This window comes from Tigriopus californicus, chromosome 10 (assembly GCF_007210705.1).
Source record: "Tigriopus californicus strain San Diego chromosome 10, Tcal_SD_v2.1, whole genome shotgun sequence".
In the NCBI taxonomy this organism is placed as follows: domain Eukaryota; kingdom Metazoa; phylum Arthropoda; class Copepoda; order Harpacticoida; family Harpacticidae; genus Tigriopus; species Tigriopus californicus.
Genome location: NC_081449.1, coordinates 13015793 through 13035738, shown reverse-complemented (window position 1 = coordinate 13035738; position 19946 = coordinate 13015793). Strand labels below are relative to the sequence as shown.

General features: G+C 42.8%; 2 protein-coding genes across 2 annotated transcripts; both read left to right on the top strand.

The window, feature by feature from the left end:
• Positions 1-1739: 1739 nt before the first annotated feature.
• Positions 1740-9155, top strand: LOC131887971 (carbonic anhydrase-related protein 10-like). Its single transcript, XM_059236724.1, has 3 exons — positions 1740-2304; positions 6939-7200; positions 8165-9155. The coding sequence occupies exons 1-3, from the start codon at positions 1961-1963 to the stop codon at positions 8735-8737; spliced, it is 1179 nt and encodes a 392-aa protein (XP_059092707.1). The 5' UTR covers positions 1740-1960; the 3' UTR covers positions 8738-9155.
• Positions 9156-13621: 4466 nt separating this feature from the next.
• On the top strand, positions 13622-15181 carry LOC131887604 (proton-coupled zinc antiporter SLC30A2-like). Its single transcript, XM_059236232.1, has one exon. The coding sequence runs from the start codon at positions 13622-13624 to the stop codon at positions 15179-15181; it is 1560 nt and encodes a 519-aa protein (XP_059092215.1).
• Positions 15182-19946: the final 4765 nt, after the last annotated feature.

The window sequence follows — 19946 nt, the reverse complement described above, 5'->3', positions numbered from 1 at the left end:
TGCTCTTGAGGTCGGATGCCCCATCGTTAGTTCTGAGCTACCCATTCAGTTACCATCCCCACTCACTCACTACTCAGTTCTCACATTCTGAGTCGACCGCCGACCAGGCGAGAAGAAAGTAATGCTGAGGCCCCTAGTCGACTGTACGTATGAATGCTGGGTTTTGGGGAATGGATCGGCGTGTTTGTTCACTCGTTCCTGGCACACAGAAAACATAGATGGCTGAGTCGCTTACTTACTGACTAGCAGAACTAGTGGTAGTAGTAGTAGTAGTAGTAGTAGTAGTATAGTAGTTGTAGAAGTGGGTTAGTGAGGAGCTAGCGAGCTTGATGGCGGCGGTGTCCCGTTTCTAAGAAAATGGGCCCCGCAAGCTAGCTCGTAGGGTCCAGAACTTAGTGTTAGCAGTATAGAGGGCTCAATGTAAGAGCAAGACAAAATTTGACGGTTCAAGGGAGTTATACTGTTTTTACATCCTTTATGGTATAGCGACGTGGCAAATTCAATGGTCTTAAAGGTTTGAAATCATTTAGCTTGAGGTTGAGCTAGAGGCTAACTAAGACGTCAGCTTATGGGTCACAACTTTGCTGAAATGTATGGGTTTGGCCCAAAGAAAGAGCATTAATTCAAATGGGATTAATTTAGTTAGGAGTGATAGATTTTGATTTAAAACTAGCTATGCCATCGTATGGCATCACTTAGGTGGTGCTTGTCTCGAATCTTCTTCATTTGGGCTAAAGTACTTTAGTATGGGCAAATTAACGGACCGACAGCTTTTGGCCTGAGCAAGCCATGGAACAAAGCTTATTTACAGTTTAGGGGGCAATGAGGCCACGATTCGACCCATCTCTTAAAAAACATATCTACTTTTGTCTTTGCTTGCGACAGGGCCTTCTACCTAATTCCACTATTCTTTTTGTGTAACGTTATTTTTGATGTGTATTTAATTAGAATTACTTAATTAAAAATCAATCAACTCATTTGCTGCCAGTGCGCATAGCTATCAAATTTTTGAAATCATAATTCAATGTGTTTGCAGTATTTTACTCTTAAACAAGCCTCTGAATATAACAATATCAATAGTATTGTCCCTATCAAAATCATTTTTAGAACAAACAAAACACGAGACTCACCCTTCCTCTCAACGAGGTTCTCCATCATCGACATGTTCAAGCGATGTCGGAGAATTGAGAGTTGTCCTAGATACGCGATGTCGAGCTTGAAAGGTCCACAACGCGTTGTTCCCAACCTTTCCAAGGCACGATCATCATCCCTGCAAGCACATACTATAAATATATCCCTCTCCATACCCGAATCCATCAAATCATCCCGCGACTCTCGAGCGACCCCTAATATTTAATTCTAGCATCCCCCATTGGATCTCAAACGTTGGCCTAACGGGCATTGAAAATCTGGCCCAAAGAAACGCTAGCGTGCTTGCTTGGCACGATGACTTGGGAGTTGGTTGGTTTGTTGGTAGGTTGGTTGGTAGTTTAGCCGGATCGAACTAAGCAGAGCTGAGCCAAACGCGAATGGAACACCAAGACTGAGTGGGCGCTAGCGCCTCGTCCCATCGTCGAGTCCCTCAGAAAAAGACCAAGAACCACCAAGAGAGGAGGGATGTTCCAAGCTGGAACAGTCGCAAGCCTCCCAACGACGTAACGTATAGCGGGCTCTACTCCATAATCGGGTTTTTTCCTTTCGTTCAAGCTCGCTGGAACGAACGGAGGAACGAACGAACGAACGAAGGAACGACGGAAGGAACCCGAAGACAGACAGATAGGAGGAAGGAACGAAAGGAGCGTATTTGCCCGGTGAATGCGAAGAAGCAGAAGAAAGAAAGTGACTCAGGGATCCATACAACTACCACCACCATCAACGACGACGACAACAACAACGACCACCACCACCATGAGTTGTCAAGAGAGCTTACCAGTCAAGTAGCTCTAGGGGTTTCGTCGACATGTCGTGTTATCGTCGGGTTTTGGCGATCTTCACCTTTCACTTCTTGAGACAATGTGAAGGCAATTGGCACGAGTGGTGGACCTACGACGGGATCTCGGGTCCCGCCTATTGGGGTGTGATCAATCCCTCTTGGCCCATGTGCTCCAAGGGCCATCAACAGTCGCCCATTGACGTGAATCCAAAACGATTGGTCTTCGATCCCACCCTCAAACGGGTCTCCATTGATAAACAGCCCATTTCCGGGGTTTTGTATAACACGGGACAATCGTTGGTGTTCCGGACCCAGACGGATCGACTCCAAACTCTGCCCGTGAACATCTCTGGCGGACCTTTATCTTACAAGTAAGGTCAAACGTTGTTTGAATTCCTCTGACACTCCGCTGGAAGCACTGGAGGATGATTTTGACATTAGGAAATTGGCCAATTAGGCAAAGAATCCACACTCAAGCTAATTGCTCGTCGATTACATTCCAGTGGAAGTAGTTTGACATTCAGACATACGATGTCTTGGCATTCAGGTTCCAATTATACCAGTCATGACTGACTGGCGAAATGTATTCAATTTCAAAAAGAAGCCCCATTCAAGGTGTGTGCCTTATTCGATCAAACATGGTTTGAATCCTTTATTGACTGGAGAGACAACGGAACGATAAAAAACGAAACCTTAGGAAGCGTAGAAATGCGGCCATCAATTCGAACAATGTCGAAAAGTAATCGTGTGCCAATTCAGAGGCCTTGGCATACGAAAATAAATTACCTGATTGAATATGCTTAGGACAGTTTTGCTTTTCTTTGCAAATTAAGGGGCCAATGATTGTAGGATGACATTTGATTGAAAGGTCATTGATCTCTAATGAGCTTTTTTGTACCTTCTTCACATACTTACAGACGGCTGAATACTACAGTTTCGTTTAATAATTGATGAAAATGTCCCAGACTTTTCAGTGTGATCAACCATTTTATTCTGATGGTTTAGAGTATCTATAATGATATCTGAGATATGACTTTTTGAAACTTTCTTGGACTAGCCACAAACCGAGAGTCAGTCTGATTAACAAACAATGGGCGGTAGAAATGGGATCTTAAAAGAGTAGATTTCTATTAGTGCTGGGATGAGTCCTTTGCTCGATTTTGGAAAAAATGACTGGTCTCGAGCTGTTTAGAAAGGATCGAATCTGGACTCGTCAAAAAAAATCTTCACTATTTCCTAGAATGTCGCAAGACCTGACTCTACAGTAAAAGACTCGAGTTCTCTACCGGAGTCTTTTTTCCAGACTCGATTGTTACATTGGTTTCTTAGCTTTGTAAATGTCCAAAAAAAATTACTCGGATAAAACGCTCACTAATGGCATACGTCGAGATCGCATTCTGAGGCTGGACACCAGGGTGCGCTAAGGAGGAGATGTCCCAACAAAGCGAAAAGCTGTGTGTCGTAGACCTGAACTTACGGGTAGAACAAAGCCATATCTCGCTCTGCTTTTCTCAAGTATTGAAGCCTACTCTCCAGGACTACATTAGCCTGATATTGATGGAAAGCTTCACATGGGCATCAATAACTTCCAAGCAATTTGCCAACGGATTCTTGAGGTTGATCAGATTTAGGGGTAGACTCTTAGATTTGGGAACCAATTTTCAAATTAGCTACGTTTTTGCGCCCGTTGCAGCCTGTATAATGTCCAAGGTTTTCTTAATTGGCAATCTAGCTTATTGTTGCTCAAGCTAGAACTGATCTTCATACACTCCCCCGAGTCTGGGGTTTTCGCGAGCTGATCATTGGGTCATCCTGGGTTTCTAAATACTCTCCCCACAGGCGACCTCTGACGCCCAAATAACCCCTGACGTGTGCCATTAGAAAGGGCAAATCTCAACCAATAAACTCGAAACTCAAAAAGGATTAAAATACCCCGAGCGTTTCGCTTGGTTCACCAACTTTTGCCTTATTTTATATTTTCTTGGCTATAAAGGCGTGCTTTTTTAACGGATTTTCTAAATTGCAACAACATGAGAGAGCATTTGAAAGAGGCTAACTGATGCAATAAAAGGTCAGTTTTTTGGCATTTTTGCCCCTATAACGACTAGATGAGTAATTTTAGTGAGGAAACAATGGATAACATTTTGGCCACAGAGACCCGAAGGTAGAGGTGTCTCATTCATATCTTGCAACGCTTTTTCGAAACAATTCTACACTCAACTGAAGTATTAGCTTGAAATTTACAACGATGTAATATGACTTGCATTAAACTGTACATCCTCAGTCCAATGTATTTTGTGGTAGAGTCCAGCAATCCAAGATTCACATTGTGGAGGCCATTATTTGATCGAAATCTATAGAGGGTAATGTTTCAATGCAGAATTTGGCCTCGGTGATGTTTATGATACTAGCTAGGGCCTTTTGTCTCGCCACAATAATATATTTGACTATTCTATTTTGACATGGCACTGGCCGTATGACTTTTTCTATACCAATAGGTTAATTAATCGCCATTCTTCTCATCCCTTGAACAAATATTACAATGGTATTGCATGCCTTTCCGCCCATATTTCCCCAAGTTTTTATCATTCCTTGAAAAGTTCATGTGGTTTTCCTAAGGAAATGGACAAACTCGATTATTGAACCTTTTAGCTCACTTCCCTCTCAGAATCACTCAAACGAATTCATACACCAAGTAATCAAATGGCAGAGTCAACTTGCTCATCACTAAATCACGAAAATCTTCTTTTAAACATTCCCCGACGACTTTGATGCGTTGTAAATTGAGGATATCGGAAAATTGCCTTCCTTGTTGGTGCACTTTCTTGCCATTCCAGATCACGGGCCCACCCACCCAACTAACAAACAAACAAACAAAGACGCCAAAGCAAGGGTTTAAATTCGAGCACACGCGTTTTTACGAGAGATATTGGCAATATCCAATTGGTAAGACATGAGGGCATCATCATCGCACAGTTGGGGAGTTGAAGCCGTGGAAATTGCTTATGGCCACAACTTTGACCCAACTCCCATCCTAAGCTTTTTCTCACACTAATGGCATTGGTCCCTCTTCGTATACCACCACCTATAACGGGTGGTACTACGAGTGGAACATAGAAGAAGAGCTTGAAGAACGCTTGTGGAACGTTCCACTCCTCAGTAAAAAAAGTTTCTTCCAACTCAAGAAAAATGTGTGTACTTAAAGAATTTTGGCCCTCTTTTTCTTGGTTCTTGGTCATCGTCTCCCTCCGCCCATTTCAAGTCCTGCTTGTCTGTTTGGCTCGCCAATTTATGGCCCCATTGACCATTTTGCCATGAATAAAAAAGAGGAACGAACACTCGACGAACGAAGACGTTCCTGGGGAAAAAAATCAGGCAAACGGAGAAACAGGTTAGGACCTCTTGGAAGGGCTCGCTTCCGAGGCTGTCAATCAATACCATCAATACAGACACCCAGGTGAATGGACGGACGAGTCGGATGGTTGTTCCGAACGGTTCCATGGGATCTCTTTCTTCGTTTCTTGTCGGTGCTCAGGAACCAACTTGGCTAGCCTCCCTGGGCAAAGAATCTGGGAAGAGTCCTCGTAAGAATACGACCTGTTCCAATGTCCGCGAAACTTGACAGGATCAACGCTGGTTCTTGAACTCATTTTTCTTTTGGCCATGAGCATTGGTGACACAGAAAGGAACGCGTGTCACAACATGGATCAAGGAGGGAGCAACTTTTTCTGAGGATTGCATTGGCTCGAACATTGTCAGTTCCCAGAATCAAACACGAACAGACCGATCAAATTCAAAGCTTGAAAAATGTAGCGAACGGGGGGGGGCACATGAGGTGAACTGAAGCCACGATTCCTTATCCGTGGAACGGATTCATTGGCGCTGAACTCAAGTTTGGCTATGCTGGAACTATAGCGTCATTGGTATCAAGACGCCATGACAGCATTAAGAGGCCTTTTTGTCCCTTAAGAAAACTTTCTCATCCTTATTCCTCATGGCTCGAAAAGAAGAAGGAGAGAAGGGACGAGTGAGTGGACCTGTGATTTTTTTTTCTCGTCCCAACTTTTTCTCAATACGTCTCTGGGAGGTGCTCCCAAGTTGGTTGGACATGCACAAAACAATCAGGGGGACCTTTCAGCTTCAACTTCATTAAATCATTGTTCAGGAACACCATCTCCAACCGCCCCCTCCCCCCCTCCCTTTTCCCCGTTTTTTCCGTTCTAGTGTTCCCCAGTCAACTACCTAGACGGCTTCAGGACCTTGGAACCAGGCGAGTTGAGCGTGGTTCGGGGTAAATAAATATGCCACAATTCGTGTCTTGCTTCCTTTTCCGGTAGATAGACCAAGTCGAATATCCTGTGGAGATCTCGAAACAATAAAACCCCTGAGCGGTGGCCTTTGCCGACAGAGAGATAGAAACATGGAAGCTCATGCTAACAACAACAACAACCACGACAACCAACACCAATGGTAGTAGTCATTGTATGCCACGACTACAACAATAGGTCCCTTGATCATTCCATTGTTTGTGCTATTCTTTAATGGCTCTCTCAAGAGGTGTTTAGGCCCCGGGATATCCTTTTCTTCTCTCTCTCTCTTTGTCTCTTTCTCTCTCGTTCCGCTATACTTCGAGTGCAATTCCATTTCTCTTCGACAATTCTGCTCTTCTTTCGACGTCTTCGTCTTCCATTCTCTTATCCATGAAGAGGTTATTGTCAGGCAAACAACTTGTAAACCAGACTTTATCACAGTTGTATCTCGTACCATATCTACCCCTCATTTCCTATGTCAACATAGAGAATGGTTGGTTGATGGGTCGGGTCATTTTCCGAAGGACCTGGGTTAAACGCCATCAACACCAAAGAGTTTTAGCCCTTTTATGATACAAATCATACACTCGTGCCCATGACCCTGGTTGATTTCAGAATGAGATTGGTTCTCATGTACTATAGCATTGGACTTCTAAGTCGTTCATGTGAATAAGATGTTGTTCTTTCTCCTGCAGCTACCAATTCGAGGAGATATATTTTCATTGGGGCAGCGGGGACGATCCCAGCAACTCCGGTATTCAAGGTTCCGAGCACTCCATCGATGGGTACTTCTTCCCAGCGGAGATCCAGATCTTTGGCTTCAACTCGATTTTGTTCAAGAACGTCAGTGAGGCTTTGAGGCACCCCCATGGAGTGGTGGCGATCTCCGTGATGGTCCAAGAGAGCGACCGAACCGTTCGCAATGGATTCGGTCCAATCACCAATCACTTGAAAAAGGTCGGTATTGCTCTATCTACGACGCCTTAGGAGAGTCCCCGTCCGTTCGAGTGAAAGGCGTGACGTGCTTTGATTGTGATTGAGTCTAAAAGGCTGAATAGATGACTATCGATATTCAATAGAATGATAAATACCAGTCTTTTTCTCTTCCTTTCATCAATGCTTGAATTCATGTCCTATTTTTTCTTGAATTATTGATCCAGTTTCATGCGTATAACGCCAAAGTTTGGGACACGTCAATACAAGAGAAGCTATTTATACAAGGAAATCAGTCTTCGATGCTTGTTGATGAGTTGATCAGGAAATAAAAAGCAGACCAAAAACATCTGAGGGAGAGGGAGGGACGGCTAAGGAAATGGGTCTAGGGAGTATTTGTCCCCAAAGCTTTCAAGATGGGAAATGGAACCAACCTCAGAGTGACAGAAGAAAGACGACACTTAAAAGAGAGAGAGAGAGAGAGAGAAAGTATGAGAGAGAACGCTAGAGGGAAAAAGGCCGGTTTTCAAGAAGTCAGTAATGAGAATGAAAGAACCACCTTTTGTCATCATCAAGCAAAACAACTTCATTAGCTCATGATTTGTCGTCTTTGGCAGAGACACGACGAAAAGAAAGCTCTACCACTCAAAAAGTGGCGCAATTAGATCACATTTTCTTCGAAACGACTTTGACGGCAGAAAAAGAGAAAGCGAGTAAGAAAGAGAGAGCGAGAGAGAAGGTGACATTTCAGAGGAAACTGACAAATGATCCTAAAAGCATGGAAGACAGATTGATGACCAACTCACCAGGGGATTTTAATTAAGCCATTCCCATTCATCCCCATACAGAGCAAACAGACCCCAACCGAGCGCCCTGTCTTCTTCGTCAGGGGGGACGAGAAAATAAATTGATTCCTGCACACTTGACGCGTGATTCGCAATGCAGACCGGCCTTTAACTCCTTCTCCCCCCGCCATTTGGTCTTTTAGGTCATCTATCGGGGCCAGAATTTCCCAGTCTCGGATCTGAACCTCCAGGATCTCTTGCCGTCCACCAGTGACTTCATGACCTATGAAGGCTCCTTGACCTTCCCAGGGTGCTGGGAGAGCGTCACTTGGATCCTAATGAACAAACCGATCTACGTGTCCTCACCCGAGCTCTACGCTCTAAGGCAGTTGCAACAGGGCGACAAACAGCAGCCCAAAGCGCCCATGGCCAACAACAACCGACCCATTCAACAGCTCAATAAGCGGAGCATTCGGACCAACATCATCTTCGGGGCCTCGGCAACAGATCAGGGCTCAAAGCATGACTTTCGAAGTCGTCCTCGATCCAATCAAGAAGACAATAATATTTATGGTATGGAGACATTCTATTCGTTGAAGGCTCAGGATAAGGCCAATGACCGCGGACAGGACGGAAGAGGAGGAGGAGAACAAGGAACGAGGGTCGTTGCTTCGACAAAGGCCATCAAGAACAAGAAGAAACACGGGAATAATAGCAAGTGCCCTGAAGTGGCCAAAGACATGTATTACAAAGCAAATAATTGGATGAAAGATTAGGAGGGCCAGAACGGCCTGCGGCTTTCCCTCCCGCCTTTGGGCAAGGGAAGCTGAAACAAATGGAAGAAAATCTCGAATGGAAGGAATCGAGTTGGTGCTAAATTGTATGACCTTGTTCGACACGAAATCTCGTGGTTACGATCTGCCTTGCTCAACTAATATGAACTACCAATCCACCACCATCTCCCTTGACTTTGTTGAAGTTTGTCATAACTAGTGTTGTCCTCTTGACCTATACTATACTATTATATTATTATTATCATTATTATTATTATCATTACCGCCACCACCATCCCCATCACCACAGCAATATTACTTATTACGAAATAGCCAGTAAAACAATGTTAAATGTTGATTCTTGTTGGACTTCCATAAAAACCAAGCCGAAAGGAGAATAAACGTCTTTCGACCGGCAGGTCTTCTTCGTCTTCTGGGAAGAGAACTAAAAATCCGACTTCAGGTCCCACTAATTAGTGTCACAGAGCAAATAGTTTTTCTCTCTTTCTCCAACCTCCATTTGGTTCATTACCCAATTAGAGAAAACTTCCAAACGGGCTCAAGTTTTCTCACTCAACCGAGCATTCGTTCGCGAACAGTTCCACTCAAGTTCCCACATGGTGAGCCCAGATCCAAGACCCGATGACTCACGTGCAAGATAAACCCCCTCACAGTGGTACCAAGCATTGGTTGAAGATCAGAATGAAGTGGTCCCACTCTAAGTAAGCATTGGCTTCATGTTTGTACTAGGGACTCCATTTAGATACTAACGTTTGATTGGGAACAACGATGAGGCGTCTAGAGATCTTATCACGCCAAGCGTGTCAAAGCTTGAGTAATCTTTTGTTTTGTCAAGATCAGATAAGCAACCCGACCACAAACAAGACTTTTAGCTCCGTGATTCATGTTCCAAAAAAAACAAGGTGCCGAAGGTTCCCTGGAATATAGGCTGTTTTTATAGTGTGGATCTTGGAGGTACGCCAATTATTCCGCGTTTTGTCTTGATATGCCTTCTTTGGCAGATATTATGGAAATGAGCCAATCTGGCTCTCACTTGCTCCATGAAGTGGGACGAGATGAAAAAAATGATCCACCACCCTCAACACTGAAGTATATAAAGGTCAGGTTCTGACACGAACAACCCAAATATCCATCATGCTCAGACTGGTTCCGGCGTTTTCTAGATTCCCAAGAGTCCGTGTGTTTCAAAAGCGTTTGGGATGCTAATCTGCCTCGAAAATCTAATCTTTAAATTGTGGAACTTTCGACAACTCAAGAAAGAGTGCAAAATCCCGGAATCCCGGGCGGCGAAACGGAGTTCCGAAAGACATTTCCACAGATGCAGAACAATTTGCATTTCATTTTCCTAACCAATCCTCCACAAAAGGCAGAGGAGTTGGAGGCATCAAATGCGACGAAAAGACCATAAAACATAGCTGCCTCGTTCACCCATCAAAACAAGGCTGTAGTAGCTCTTAAGAAAAGTTTCCAGATGAGCGCATTCATTTCACAACACATGTTTGAAGAAGATAATATTTAAATTCCCGTTTAATACCAATTTCTACCCCGTACTCGTACGTGGCCACCAAAACAAGAACTTTGCGAGTTTGAAGCGAGCAAGAGAACTTGTTTTGATGGATGGAGAAGATTCATGGCACCTCCTCACCCAGCGAAAACCAAGGTGGATCTTTGGCTGGCTGGCTGGCTGGATGGACGGATGGATGGATGGAAGGAAGGAAGGAACTCGTTGGGGAGAAATGGGCTCTTCTTGTCTGGAAGATGGGTGGATATCATTTCTCTGATTTCCAAGTCACTTGAGGGTTAGAAAAAAAAGTTGGGAAGAGTGAGTAGTAGACGGACACCCATCGGCTTAGGGGGAAAGAGACAAGCAGATAGAGGAGATATCTCCGTTTCCCACTCACTCTGAATAAGTAAATGCTCTTTGAACATCCGAAATCCGAAATATTATTGATTAGTTTCCACAAATCTCTGGGAGAAAAAGACCCTGTCGAGGAGCGATAAACAAGGGATGGTGATCAAAGCGCACATGTGAGATACTGAACAAAGTCGAAATCAATGTCGTGCATCCATTTGTCTCTCTTCAACTGAAACATTTTGTCAAACATCATGAGTTTATCGCTTGGCAGAGTATCTTTTTTTCCAGTTAAAAGGTTATTCTAAGACTTTTCCCAATTTCTCTTTATGTTTATTCAAATCAAGGATTATTTCCGCTGTGATTGTAAGGATCACAACAAGTCCCCTTCATATTTTCTGCTGATTTCATGCATTAAGTGTTTGAACGTTCATTGCCCCTTACATTTCAACGAATCTAGTCTGCGTTGTTCTTCTAATTAAAGTCTCTTGGCCTGTTCATTTTCATATTTTATTCAAATTCACAATTTATTATCTCGTGGTTTTGAATGTTAACGCATTTTAAGCATGAGATATAGAATTAAATATCTAACCTTGTAATTCGTTTATTAGCATTTTATGTTTGTAGTTCCTTAACTTTCAATAACCACTTTTGGGATTCTTGCCATGTTTTTAGACCAAATCTTACTTTGAACAAAGAACTTGAGACGCATGAAATGATAAAGGTAAGCAAATAACGAACTATAAAGCCATTTCTGTTGTTTCATTCACATGAAGCAGATGGATGCACAAAGCACTAAAAATGACTTCGATTTCAACTGGCCTCATAAATTGCGACGTAACACTTATATTCTGTTTGGAGCCTCTCCCAAAGGATTCAAACTCAAATGATCTCGAAGAAGGGGCTGAATCCAGTCAACAGTCAACGTGTTCGCTTTGGCCACGGACTGCTAGAGATCTGGACTGCGAACGGAAGCAAACAATTCTTTTTTTCCATAACCATTCACTTTATTCCAAATAAGCCCTTTGTAGGACCACAAGATCTTGCCGAATAGATGAACTTGGCCAATTTGAACCCAAAATCACGCATGGGGAACTCAGGAGGTATGCCCAAAGTTATGTAGTAAACAATGCCTAAAATTCGAATTTTCGGCCTGCTCTTGGTCAGCTACATATGCTTTTTGCATCTTAGCTTTGAAACAAACCACTTTACAAGTAAATTCTATAAAAATGACCTGCCTTCAACTGAAAAGATGTCTCATTTTCTTTTCTTACAATTATTTTTTGGGATGCTAGGGTTGGAGGGGTGAACCTCGCCCGGCCACCGAAGCTAGCCATCACCACATCGTCCAATTTATTTCCAATAGGCAGTGTCATAGTTCGTATCAGAGTGGTTCTCCGTCTGTGGGTGTGGTTAGCGTCTAAAAGTTTCCTTGAGAAAGGTCGGGGAGGAGAATCGAACCGGGGCTCTCTCTCATGCTAGGAGCTAGGAAACTGAGCTAACTACTACACCACGTATATTGTTTTAGTTTTCGTATTTCGTTTCTTATCTTATTACTTTGGTTCGAAAAGTAGCTCAGAACTGCTATGACCAAGAGCAGGGCGATTTGGCGGGAAGCTCGTTCACAGTCCATATTTCTGGAAGTTCGTGTTTTGGCGAACCACAATCCTACTTTTTCAAACTCGGGAAATGACCTCGCCAAAATGTGGAACGGCTAGTCTCCTAATGTATTCTTGATGGTCCAGCCGATTGGTGGGGTACGAGGCTGAATACTAAAAATAAATTGGTGAATATAGCTAATTTGGTAATAAATAAGTTTCAGGTTTATCATCTTTAGATTCGGCTCAAACACTTTCCTGGATGTTTTGACGTCGCACGATAATTTTAGAACACTTAATATCTGAACTACGTGATTATTCCCACCACAACTTGCTATGAAGCGGTTTAAGTGACGCTGTTTTTGGCCATTTACCTACTCTAAAATGAAGAGCTTAAATGAAAGAATGTTGAAATTACGATTAGGCTTGGCTCAGGGAAAAAAAAAAAGAACAAAAAGATAACATGATTGGAAGGTTGGGTGAATATGTTTTTATTCCGTGCTCCGTTGTTAAACAAGTCTTAAAATCATAGGAATTAGAAATTAGGTTAATTTCTACGTTGGTTGGCAGATTAACTTGGTGCGCAGTTTTTTCACGCTTCTTCGTAGATGAAAGCGATCCATTTAAGTTCGCTACTTGAAAAGACATCATCTTTTTTAGCAACACAAGTGTTTCTAATTTACGGCAGAGAGGCCATCACCTTCTGATTTCCCCCACATCTGATTTTCCGTTTTTCATCCTTCAGGAGATTCATATGCATGTTTTTTTTATCTTCCCTCTATGTTGTAAGTTAATTCAAAGGGTTCTGTCCAATAATACAAGAACTTCTGGGTGAAAGGCTGCCGTGAGTGAGAAGTTCATAACTTGCCCTACATAGGGCTTTTAAAATGGATGATAGGACAGATGTAGCTTGTATAGTTCTATGAATGATAGATTAATCACTTCTCTGTAAGATCAACTTGTTATTGCATCCCATCCTTTTGATCGGTTTCCAAAAGTAGATAATCGACGTCCCAAACATGTTGTCACTTAAGATTTCCTATCTTGTGGTGTTGGATGCATTTGTGTCACGACATTCGCTGGAACCTACGGGGAGATGAAGAAAACATCTGCGTTTCATGATCCAAACTGTCAATGAGGGTCTTATTCATCCCCTAATCGCGTCAAATCAACTCAAAAAGAATCTTAGAAGCCTACAGATAGAGAACCGATGTCCAATTCTCCTTAGCCCAAATCCTTTGTTTACCCTCGTGTTCTCGACGCTCCAAATGTTCCACTGACTGATCAGCTGACTCCTGATTTTAGATACCCTAAGCATTCAAAATCTAGAAATAGGACCCTTAAGAGAAACCCGAGTAAATCTATGGTGTTCGAATCCTCAACAGCCTTGGAGCTTTGTGAGCCAGAGAAACTGCCATGGGCCCAATTACTGCTGGAGAGTCTCCCCCACGTTTGACTACGGAAGCGGATGAGAGTGACAATGGACTACTCCGCCCTGTGAACGAAGTGAACACTATTCAATCAAGACTCATCGACAACTCGACAGAGGTCGTAGAAGACGAGGGCTCGTCTCTTGCCGAGCTCCCTCATGAACAGCAACGAGAACAGAGACATGTCGTAGCTGGATCCATTGCAGACTGGCGGATTTGCCAGGAGATTTCTGTCTTGCACCCAGAAGTATTACAGGTGAACAGCGATCATCAGGAAGTAAAGGTTTCCACTGCCAGTGGAGTGAGAGATTCCAGTGAAATCCATGGACGCGATCTGACAGCCCACGAGATCTCTGAGGACGGTGGTAAGAAACCAGAGTTGACCATTTCCGCGTTGACGCTTGCCGACGAGGACGAAACGTCCTCGGATTTAACTCCATTGTTGTCCGAGGGGCGAAAATCCGAGTCCATGGCTTTTGATACCACAGAGGTCAACCTGGGCGGCTATGAGGGCGAGGAGACCGGATTCATGGATCATTGCCACACGGAGCGAGACTCAGCAGGACCCTTGGACCAGACCAAGGCCAAACGGAGACTGATTGCGGCCTTCATCTTGGGCCTTTTGTTCACTACCTTCGAATTGACTGGAGGCTACTTCTCCGGGTCGTTGTCCATATGGAGTGATGGCGTGCATGTGCTGACAGATGCCCTGAACTATTTATGCAACTGGTATGGTCTTCGAATGGCCGAGACTCCAAGCAGCAAGGCCTACAACTTCGGACGGAAGCGGGCCAGCCCTTTGGCGGCCTTCACCTCCATTATTCTCCTTTACTTCGCTACGGGGAGCATCATGTTTCTGGCAGTGAAGCGGCTAATCCAGGGGGACTACGAGATTCAGTCCCAGTACATGCTGATCTTGGCCGGATCAGCCGTGCTTTTCAACTTATTCGTTGTGTTCTTCCTCCGAGGTGTGCCCACCAGCCACGGCCATTCCCACGATATCTCGTCCATGTTCGGGCATTCCCACCTTGACGACCCGCACGCGAGTCCGAATCCGGGGCGAAATATCAACGTTCAAGCTGCTCTCATGCACGTCTTGGGCGACTTATTCCAATCGGCTGGAGTGCTCATATCAGCTGTGATCATTTTTTTCTTTCCGTCCGCCAAGTACCTGGACCCAATCTGTTCGTTTGTCTTCGGCATTGTTGTCATGATCACTTCCAAGGGGGTCATCACGAAAACAGTTCACATTCTTCTGGAAGCTCGACCCACGCGGGTTTCATATGAAGACCTTTACCGGGATCTCATGGACATTTCTGAAGTAGTGACCGTGCATAACCTCAAGATTTGGGGGCTGGACGAGGACACCATGGCCTTGGTTTGCCATCTAGCCGTGGAGGATCCGGAGCGCTCGGAGATGGTGCTTCAGCGAGCCACGAAGATTTGCAAATGCAAACACGATATTGAACAACTAACCATCCAAGTCGAGAGATATCGGCCAGAAGTTATGAATACGTGTCGCGAATGTCAGCCCATGGATGATTGACGAGCAACCAGTAACTGTGATGTCCAAATGCCAAACCGCGAGAGTGAGAAATATCCAATCCGATGGTGCAAAAAATAATATCTTGCCCTCTCATCCCATTTAATTTGTTAGGTTATGAATTAATTGTTGGATAACTCATGTTCTTTTTAGTGTAGCTTTTGAAGAAGCTATCTTGCAGTTTTTTTGCATTTGTTCTAATGTAAGAAGAAGTGCGAATATCAAAACTGTTCCTCTGTTTCGTGCAGAATTTTGTCAGCGAGAATAAATCGTATCAACCAGGATGGCATTATTCTTTGATTTAAGATACAACTCGATAGCGATATTTTTTTTCTTCTTTTTTTTGCTTACAGCCTCTGGATAACAATGCGTAAGGACGATTATAGATACAATTGAGAAAGAAGGTTCATTATTGATTTTGAGCTTTTGATAGATTAAAATAATTTATGGTGTACCGTATGTCTCATATGTACGGTTACATGTTTTCAACTTGAAATATTTCTAATTTCCCCCCGCTTTTTGGTTACTGTGTTTATTGCGTCAAATTCTCTGCGCGTATTGAGGTTGGTGACAAGGTCAACGACATTGCGAACACATTTGACGTCACCAGGAAGACCGTGCATAAGGTGAAAAACTTTTGTTTACCTACTGGCGACTTTAGTGACAGAAAAAAGCCGGGAAGAAGAAGAACAACAAGGACTCTGACCAATATCGATGCTGTCAAGCACTGCATTGATCAAAATGTAAGGTAAGGTCTAGGTATGAGGAGTCGTACTTGCATGAAAGTCCAAGGCCTCACGGAGCTGCAACGCCAGAAAAGGCTTGACCGATGCAAAAAAATCCTCAACAAATTAAAAAGGAAGGGCAAAAAAAGATCCTCATCTTTTCCGATGAAAATATCTTCACGGTTGATGCTGCATTCAACACCAGGAGCACCCGCCATATCGCCTAGGACCCTGAGGAGGTCAATCCAGCCGTTAAATATGTTGGTAAAACTAAGCACCCTGTCTGGGCTATGATGTTAGGCGACATCAGCTATGATGGAAAGGCCTGCCTACCATACTGGACCAAAGGTAGTGTGGATTCCATCCAATACAAGCAATTATTGTCCAGAAAGGTGTTCCCAACACTCAATGCAACCTATGGACGTAGAAATTGGATCTGGACCCAAAATGGGGCACCAGCCCATACTAGCAAAGGCGTCCAGAAGTACATTTCTAACTAATTGGGATCCAGTGGATTCTGGTCAAAAGAAGTTGGGCCCTCAAACTTGCCAAATCTGAATTCTTTGGACTTCTATGTGTGGAGCGTCTTGGAGTCCAAGGCCTGTTCCGTCTACCATAGCAACGTTGAGGCACTGAAGACATCCGTTGAGCATCAGTGGAACAACTTGTCCGCTTTCACCCTGAAAAGAGTCTGCTCCAGGTTCCGTTCCCGTGTAGAGCAGTACATGGCCACAGAGAGTGGTATATTTGAAAAGAAGTAATGGTATTGACCATTAAACCTTTTCATTATGTTAAGATTAAGAGTTTTCTCAAATCATTTGGAATCTACAGGCAATTCAAGATAAGTTGAAAATTGTAACCGTAAATTTGTGACATATGGTACAAGAAAATGCCACAAAACCGGTTTTCTATGTATGAAAATTACTCTGTAAAGAGTTTATTTCATTCAAGAAATCCTGTAGCCGCAGTTCCGAATCATTCTTCATGAATAGGTCATACAAAACTAGTATTTAGGTACGAAGTGAAATATAGATTAAACCTAATCAAATAATCGAAGCTTGAAGTCTCCAAAGTTTCAAAATCTGGATGATCAAAACATTGAACCTAAGTAATCTAAATCAAATTTCGAAAGAAACCGTAAGTGTGGAAAGCTGGCACGAAAACTCTTCGTTGGCTCCTGAACCAAGGACACTAGAGCAAAAGTTTTAGTGATCACCAAACCTTTTCCGCCAAGTGAGGCCTAAACTAGTCTAGCCTAAACTAGTCTAGCCTAAACTGTTTGTGCTGATATTTTAAAAACTCCATTAATAGCATAGTTGTTGTACAAAATATGTGACTAAAATCCATATTGTAATCATTTGGTGGTCTATGCTTTAGAGAAGGTGTGGAAATATACTTAAAATGACTTCTGACATGGCTTGAAGTACACTAACTGAGAAATACCAATTATGCGATCTTGATAAAGCAAGACTTTGCTCTAAACACAATCCGTTGATATTTTTTTGCAAAAAAATATTGTCTGAAGAAAAATGTTTCAGGCACATTTTGACCAAATTTCAAGTAATTTGGTGAACTTGTTATGAAACTAAGGTTCTCACGCTAGGAATGGCCCTCAAACCCTAACTAGGCGTATTATAGCTTCCAGGTATACTTTGTTCTACAAATCCATTTCAATGCTTCCTATTAATGCAATGATGTATGTATGTATGTATTTTGGGGATTCCTTTGTATATGTACAAGAGGGTTAGTCATGCCCCAGGTTTCCCATAAGCCTCTTGGTTTTCATGGGTATCTGACCCTATTTAGGGTCCTGACTTTCCTCTGATCTGTGCAAGTGTCCATACCGGGATTTTCCGCACTCGGCCAAGGCAGCATTTCTTATGATGGAAATCTTTCGAAGTTCACCCTAAAAGCGGTTACAAGACCTACAGCCTAAGATATTGCATGTGGTTTGGTAGCGAGAGATGACTAAGTCTGTCAGACAAGAGGTCCATCGTTGAAAAGAGACGCTAAAATCAACATCAATTTTTGTTTCATTAAAAAACTCATTCCAGGATTTAGCAAACGCAAACCCAGGAAGCCGTTGACCCCAGTTCGTACGGGCGAGCGGCAGGGAAAATAATTCTAACCCACCTCTTTTCTCCCCGTGTGTATAGTTGTTCAGGACAGGGGAGATTTTTTTCGTTTAAGCACTTAAACATAAACTGTAAGCGATGAATCGTCACTGCATCTGCTATTTTCAATATATTAAATTTCTTGAAAATTTCGTCGGTATGTTTCTTGAATTGATCTGGTTCATTTAATGTACTATGCAGCATGGGAAGTCTTGTTTTATTGATAAATTAAAGCTATTGTCTGAATTCAACACAATGACTGCCATGAAAACTTGCATTTATCTAAACTGCCGGAGTATTCTGAACAAATTGGCTAACCTTCAATGTCTTCTTGCTAATAGTAATCTGGATCTGGTTCTGCTTACAAAGACTTGGTTAAACCCAAAGGTGTCCAATATGGAAATCGAATTTGACGAGTATAAGATTGTTGCCAGAAAGAATAGGTCTGACAAATGACAGCGTTGCCATTTTAGCTAAGAGTGATTTGATTTGCGTCGAGGTTAACGTTTCTATTGGCAACTGTTGTTGCATTGATCTTCAAAATTGTAGATTGGCTTGTGTGTATAACTCACCTAATGCTTCAAGCGCAGAAAGAGACTCTCTTAATGCTTTCCTTGGATCGGTTAGTAATGACTAGGGGTCGGAAAGATAATTTTTGGAGGCTAAATCAACTATTTTGGCCATTTTGGGGCAAACCTGAAATCGGGGTTTCCGGGCAAATTGAAGGGTTTTGATCATTTTTAGGGGAAATTTAGGAGATTGCATGGGGGTGTATAAAATTTGGGTCATTGTTTGTCCCCGCTCAAAGATTTACACAAACATTTTTTTCTTACATTAGACGTTAAACCTCAAGTTTTCATTAAGAGGAAGTGTTGAGCACATACAGTAGAGTCATGCTCATATAGTAGTGTCATACTGCCATGATCCAATTTCAACCTTAATGCGAGTAGTAACCATTCCGTCGTTGTGTGTGAGAGCACGAAATGTAAGTGAGAGCAGTTTGAGGTCAGAACCACAACAAAGGGCTTGCTGAAAACTGTAAGAGGCCCAAGGAAATAAGTGAGCCCTTCGTTGTCCATTCTCAAACCGTTGGTTCGAGGAGAACTTCATTCAAGAACAGCAAATCCTTTTACAAGAGACCAGGCCGAGGGCAAAGATCTAGGATTGGTGTGAGCCCAAAGAGCAAGAAGATTGTGAAAACAATAACCTGCAAAACACGCTGAAACTTGAGCATCCAAACAAATAAACTGTTTTCACCTTTTTCAACTTATTTCTACATTTCCGGAACTTATTTTGGTTGATGTTCGTAACTTGAATTCAACTAAGACTAAAACTAAGTGTAACTAACACTAAAAGGAAAGATCTGGGATTGCTCTGCTGAATTCAAAGAGGAAGAAGATTGTGAGAAATTTTAATCAAGCATTTTTTTCTTTTATACCACACAAGTACTTGAATATCCAAACAAATAAAAACTATTTTCACCTTTTTAAAAATACACTTTTACGTTTTCGGAACTTATTTTGGCTGATTTTTGTAACTTAAAAACAATTATTTTGACCAAAATCACAAGCTATTTTTCCGACTCCTAGTAATTACTAGATAATTGGGGCAATTTTAACATCCCCATGTAAATTGGGGAACGTGTTCAGACTAGAGGGCTTGTCAGAGAGAAGTCACTCCAACCAAGCCACTTGAGACTTTGCTTTGGACACAATTTGGTAGTTGGGCAGCAGGGTGTCGGACTGATCGACTTCTCTTGCGTTACTCAGTTTCAAAAGAAGGAGACAAACGAGCCATCAACTCACTAGTCCCCTGAATTCGGAACTTGATTTTGAGAATCACGTAGCTGAATGTGCTCAAAGCCGATCCCCATCGCTCACACCAGCCAGCCGCGAGGGAACCAAAAAATCTCAGAAATCTTTTGCATTT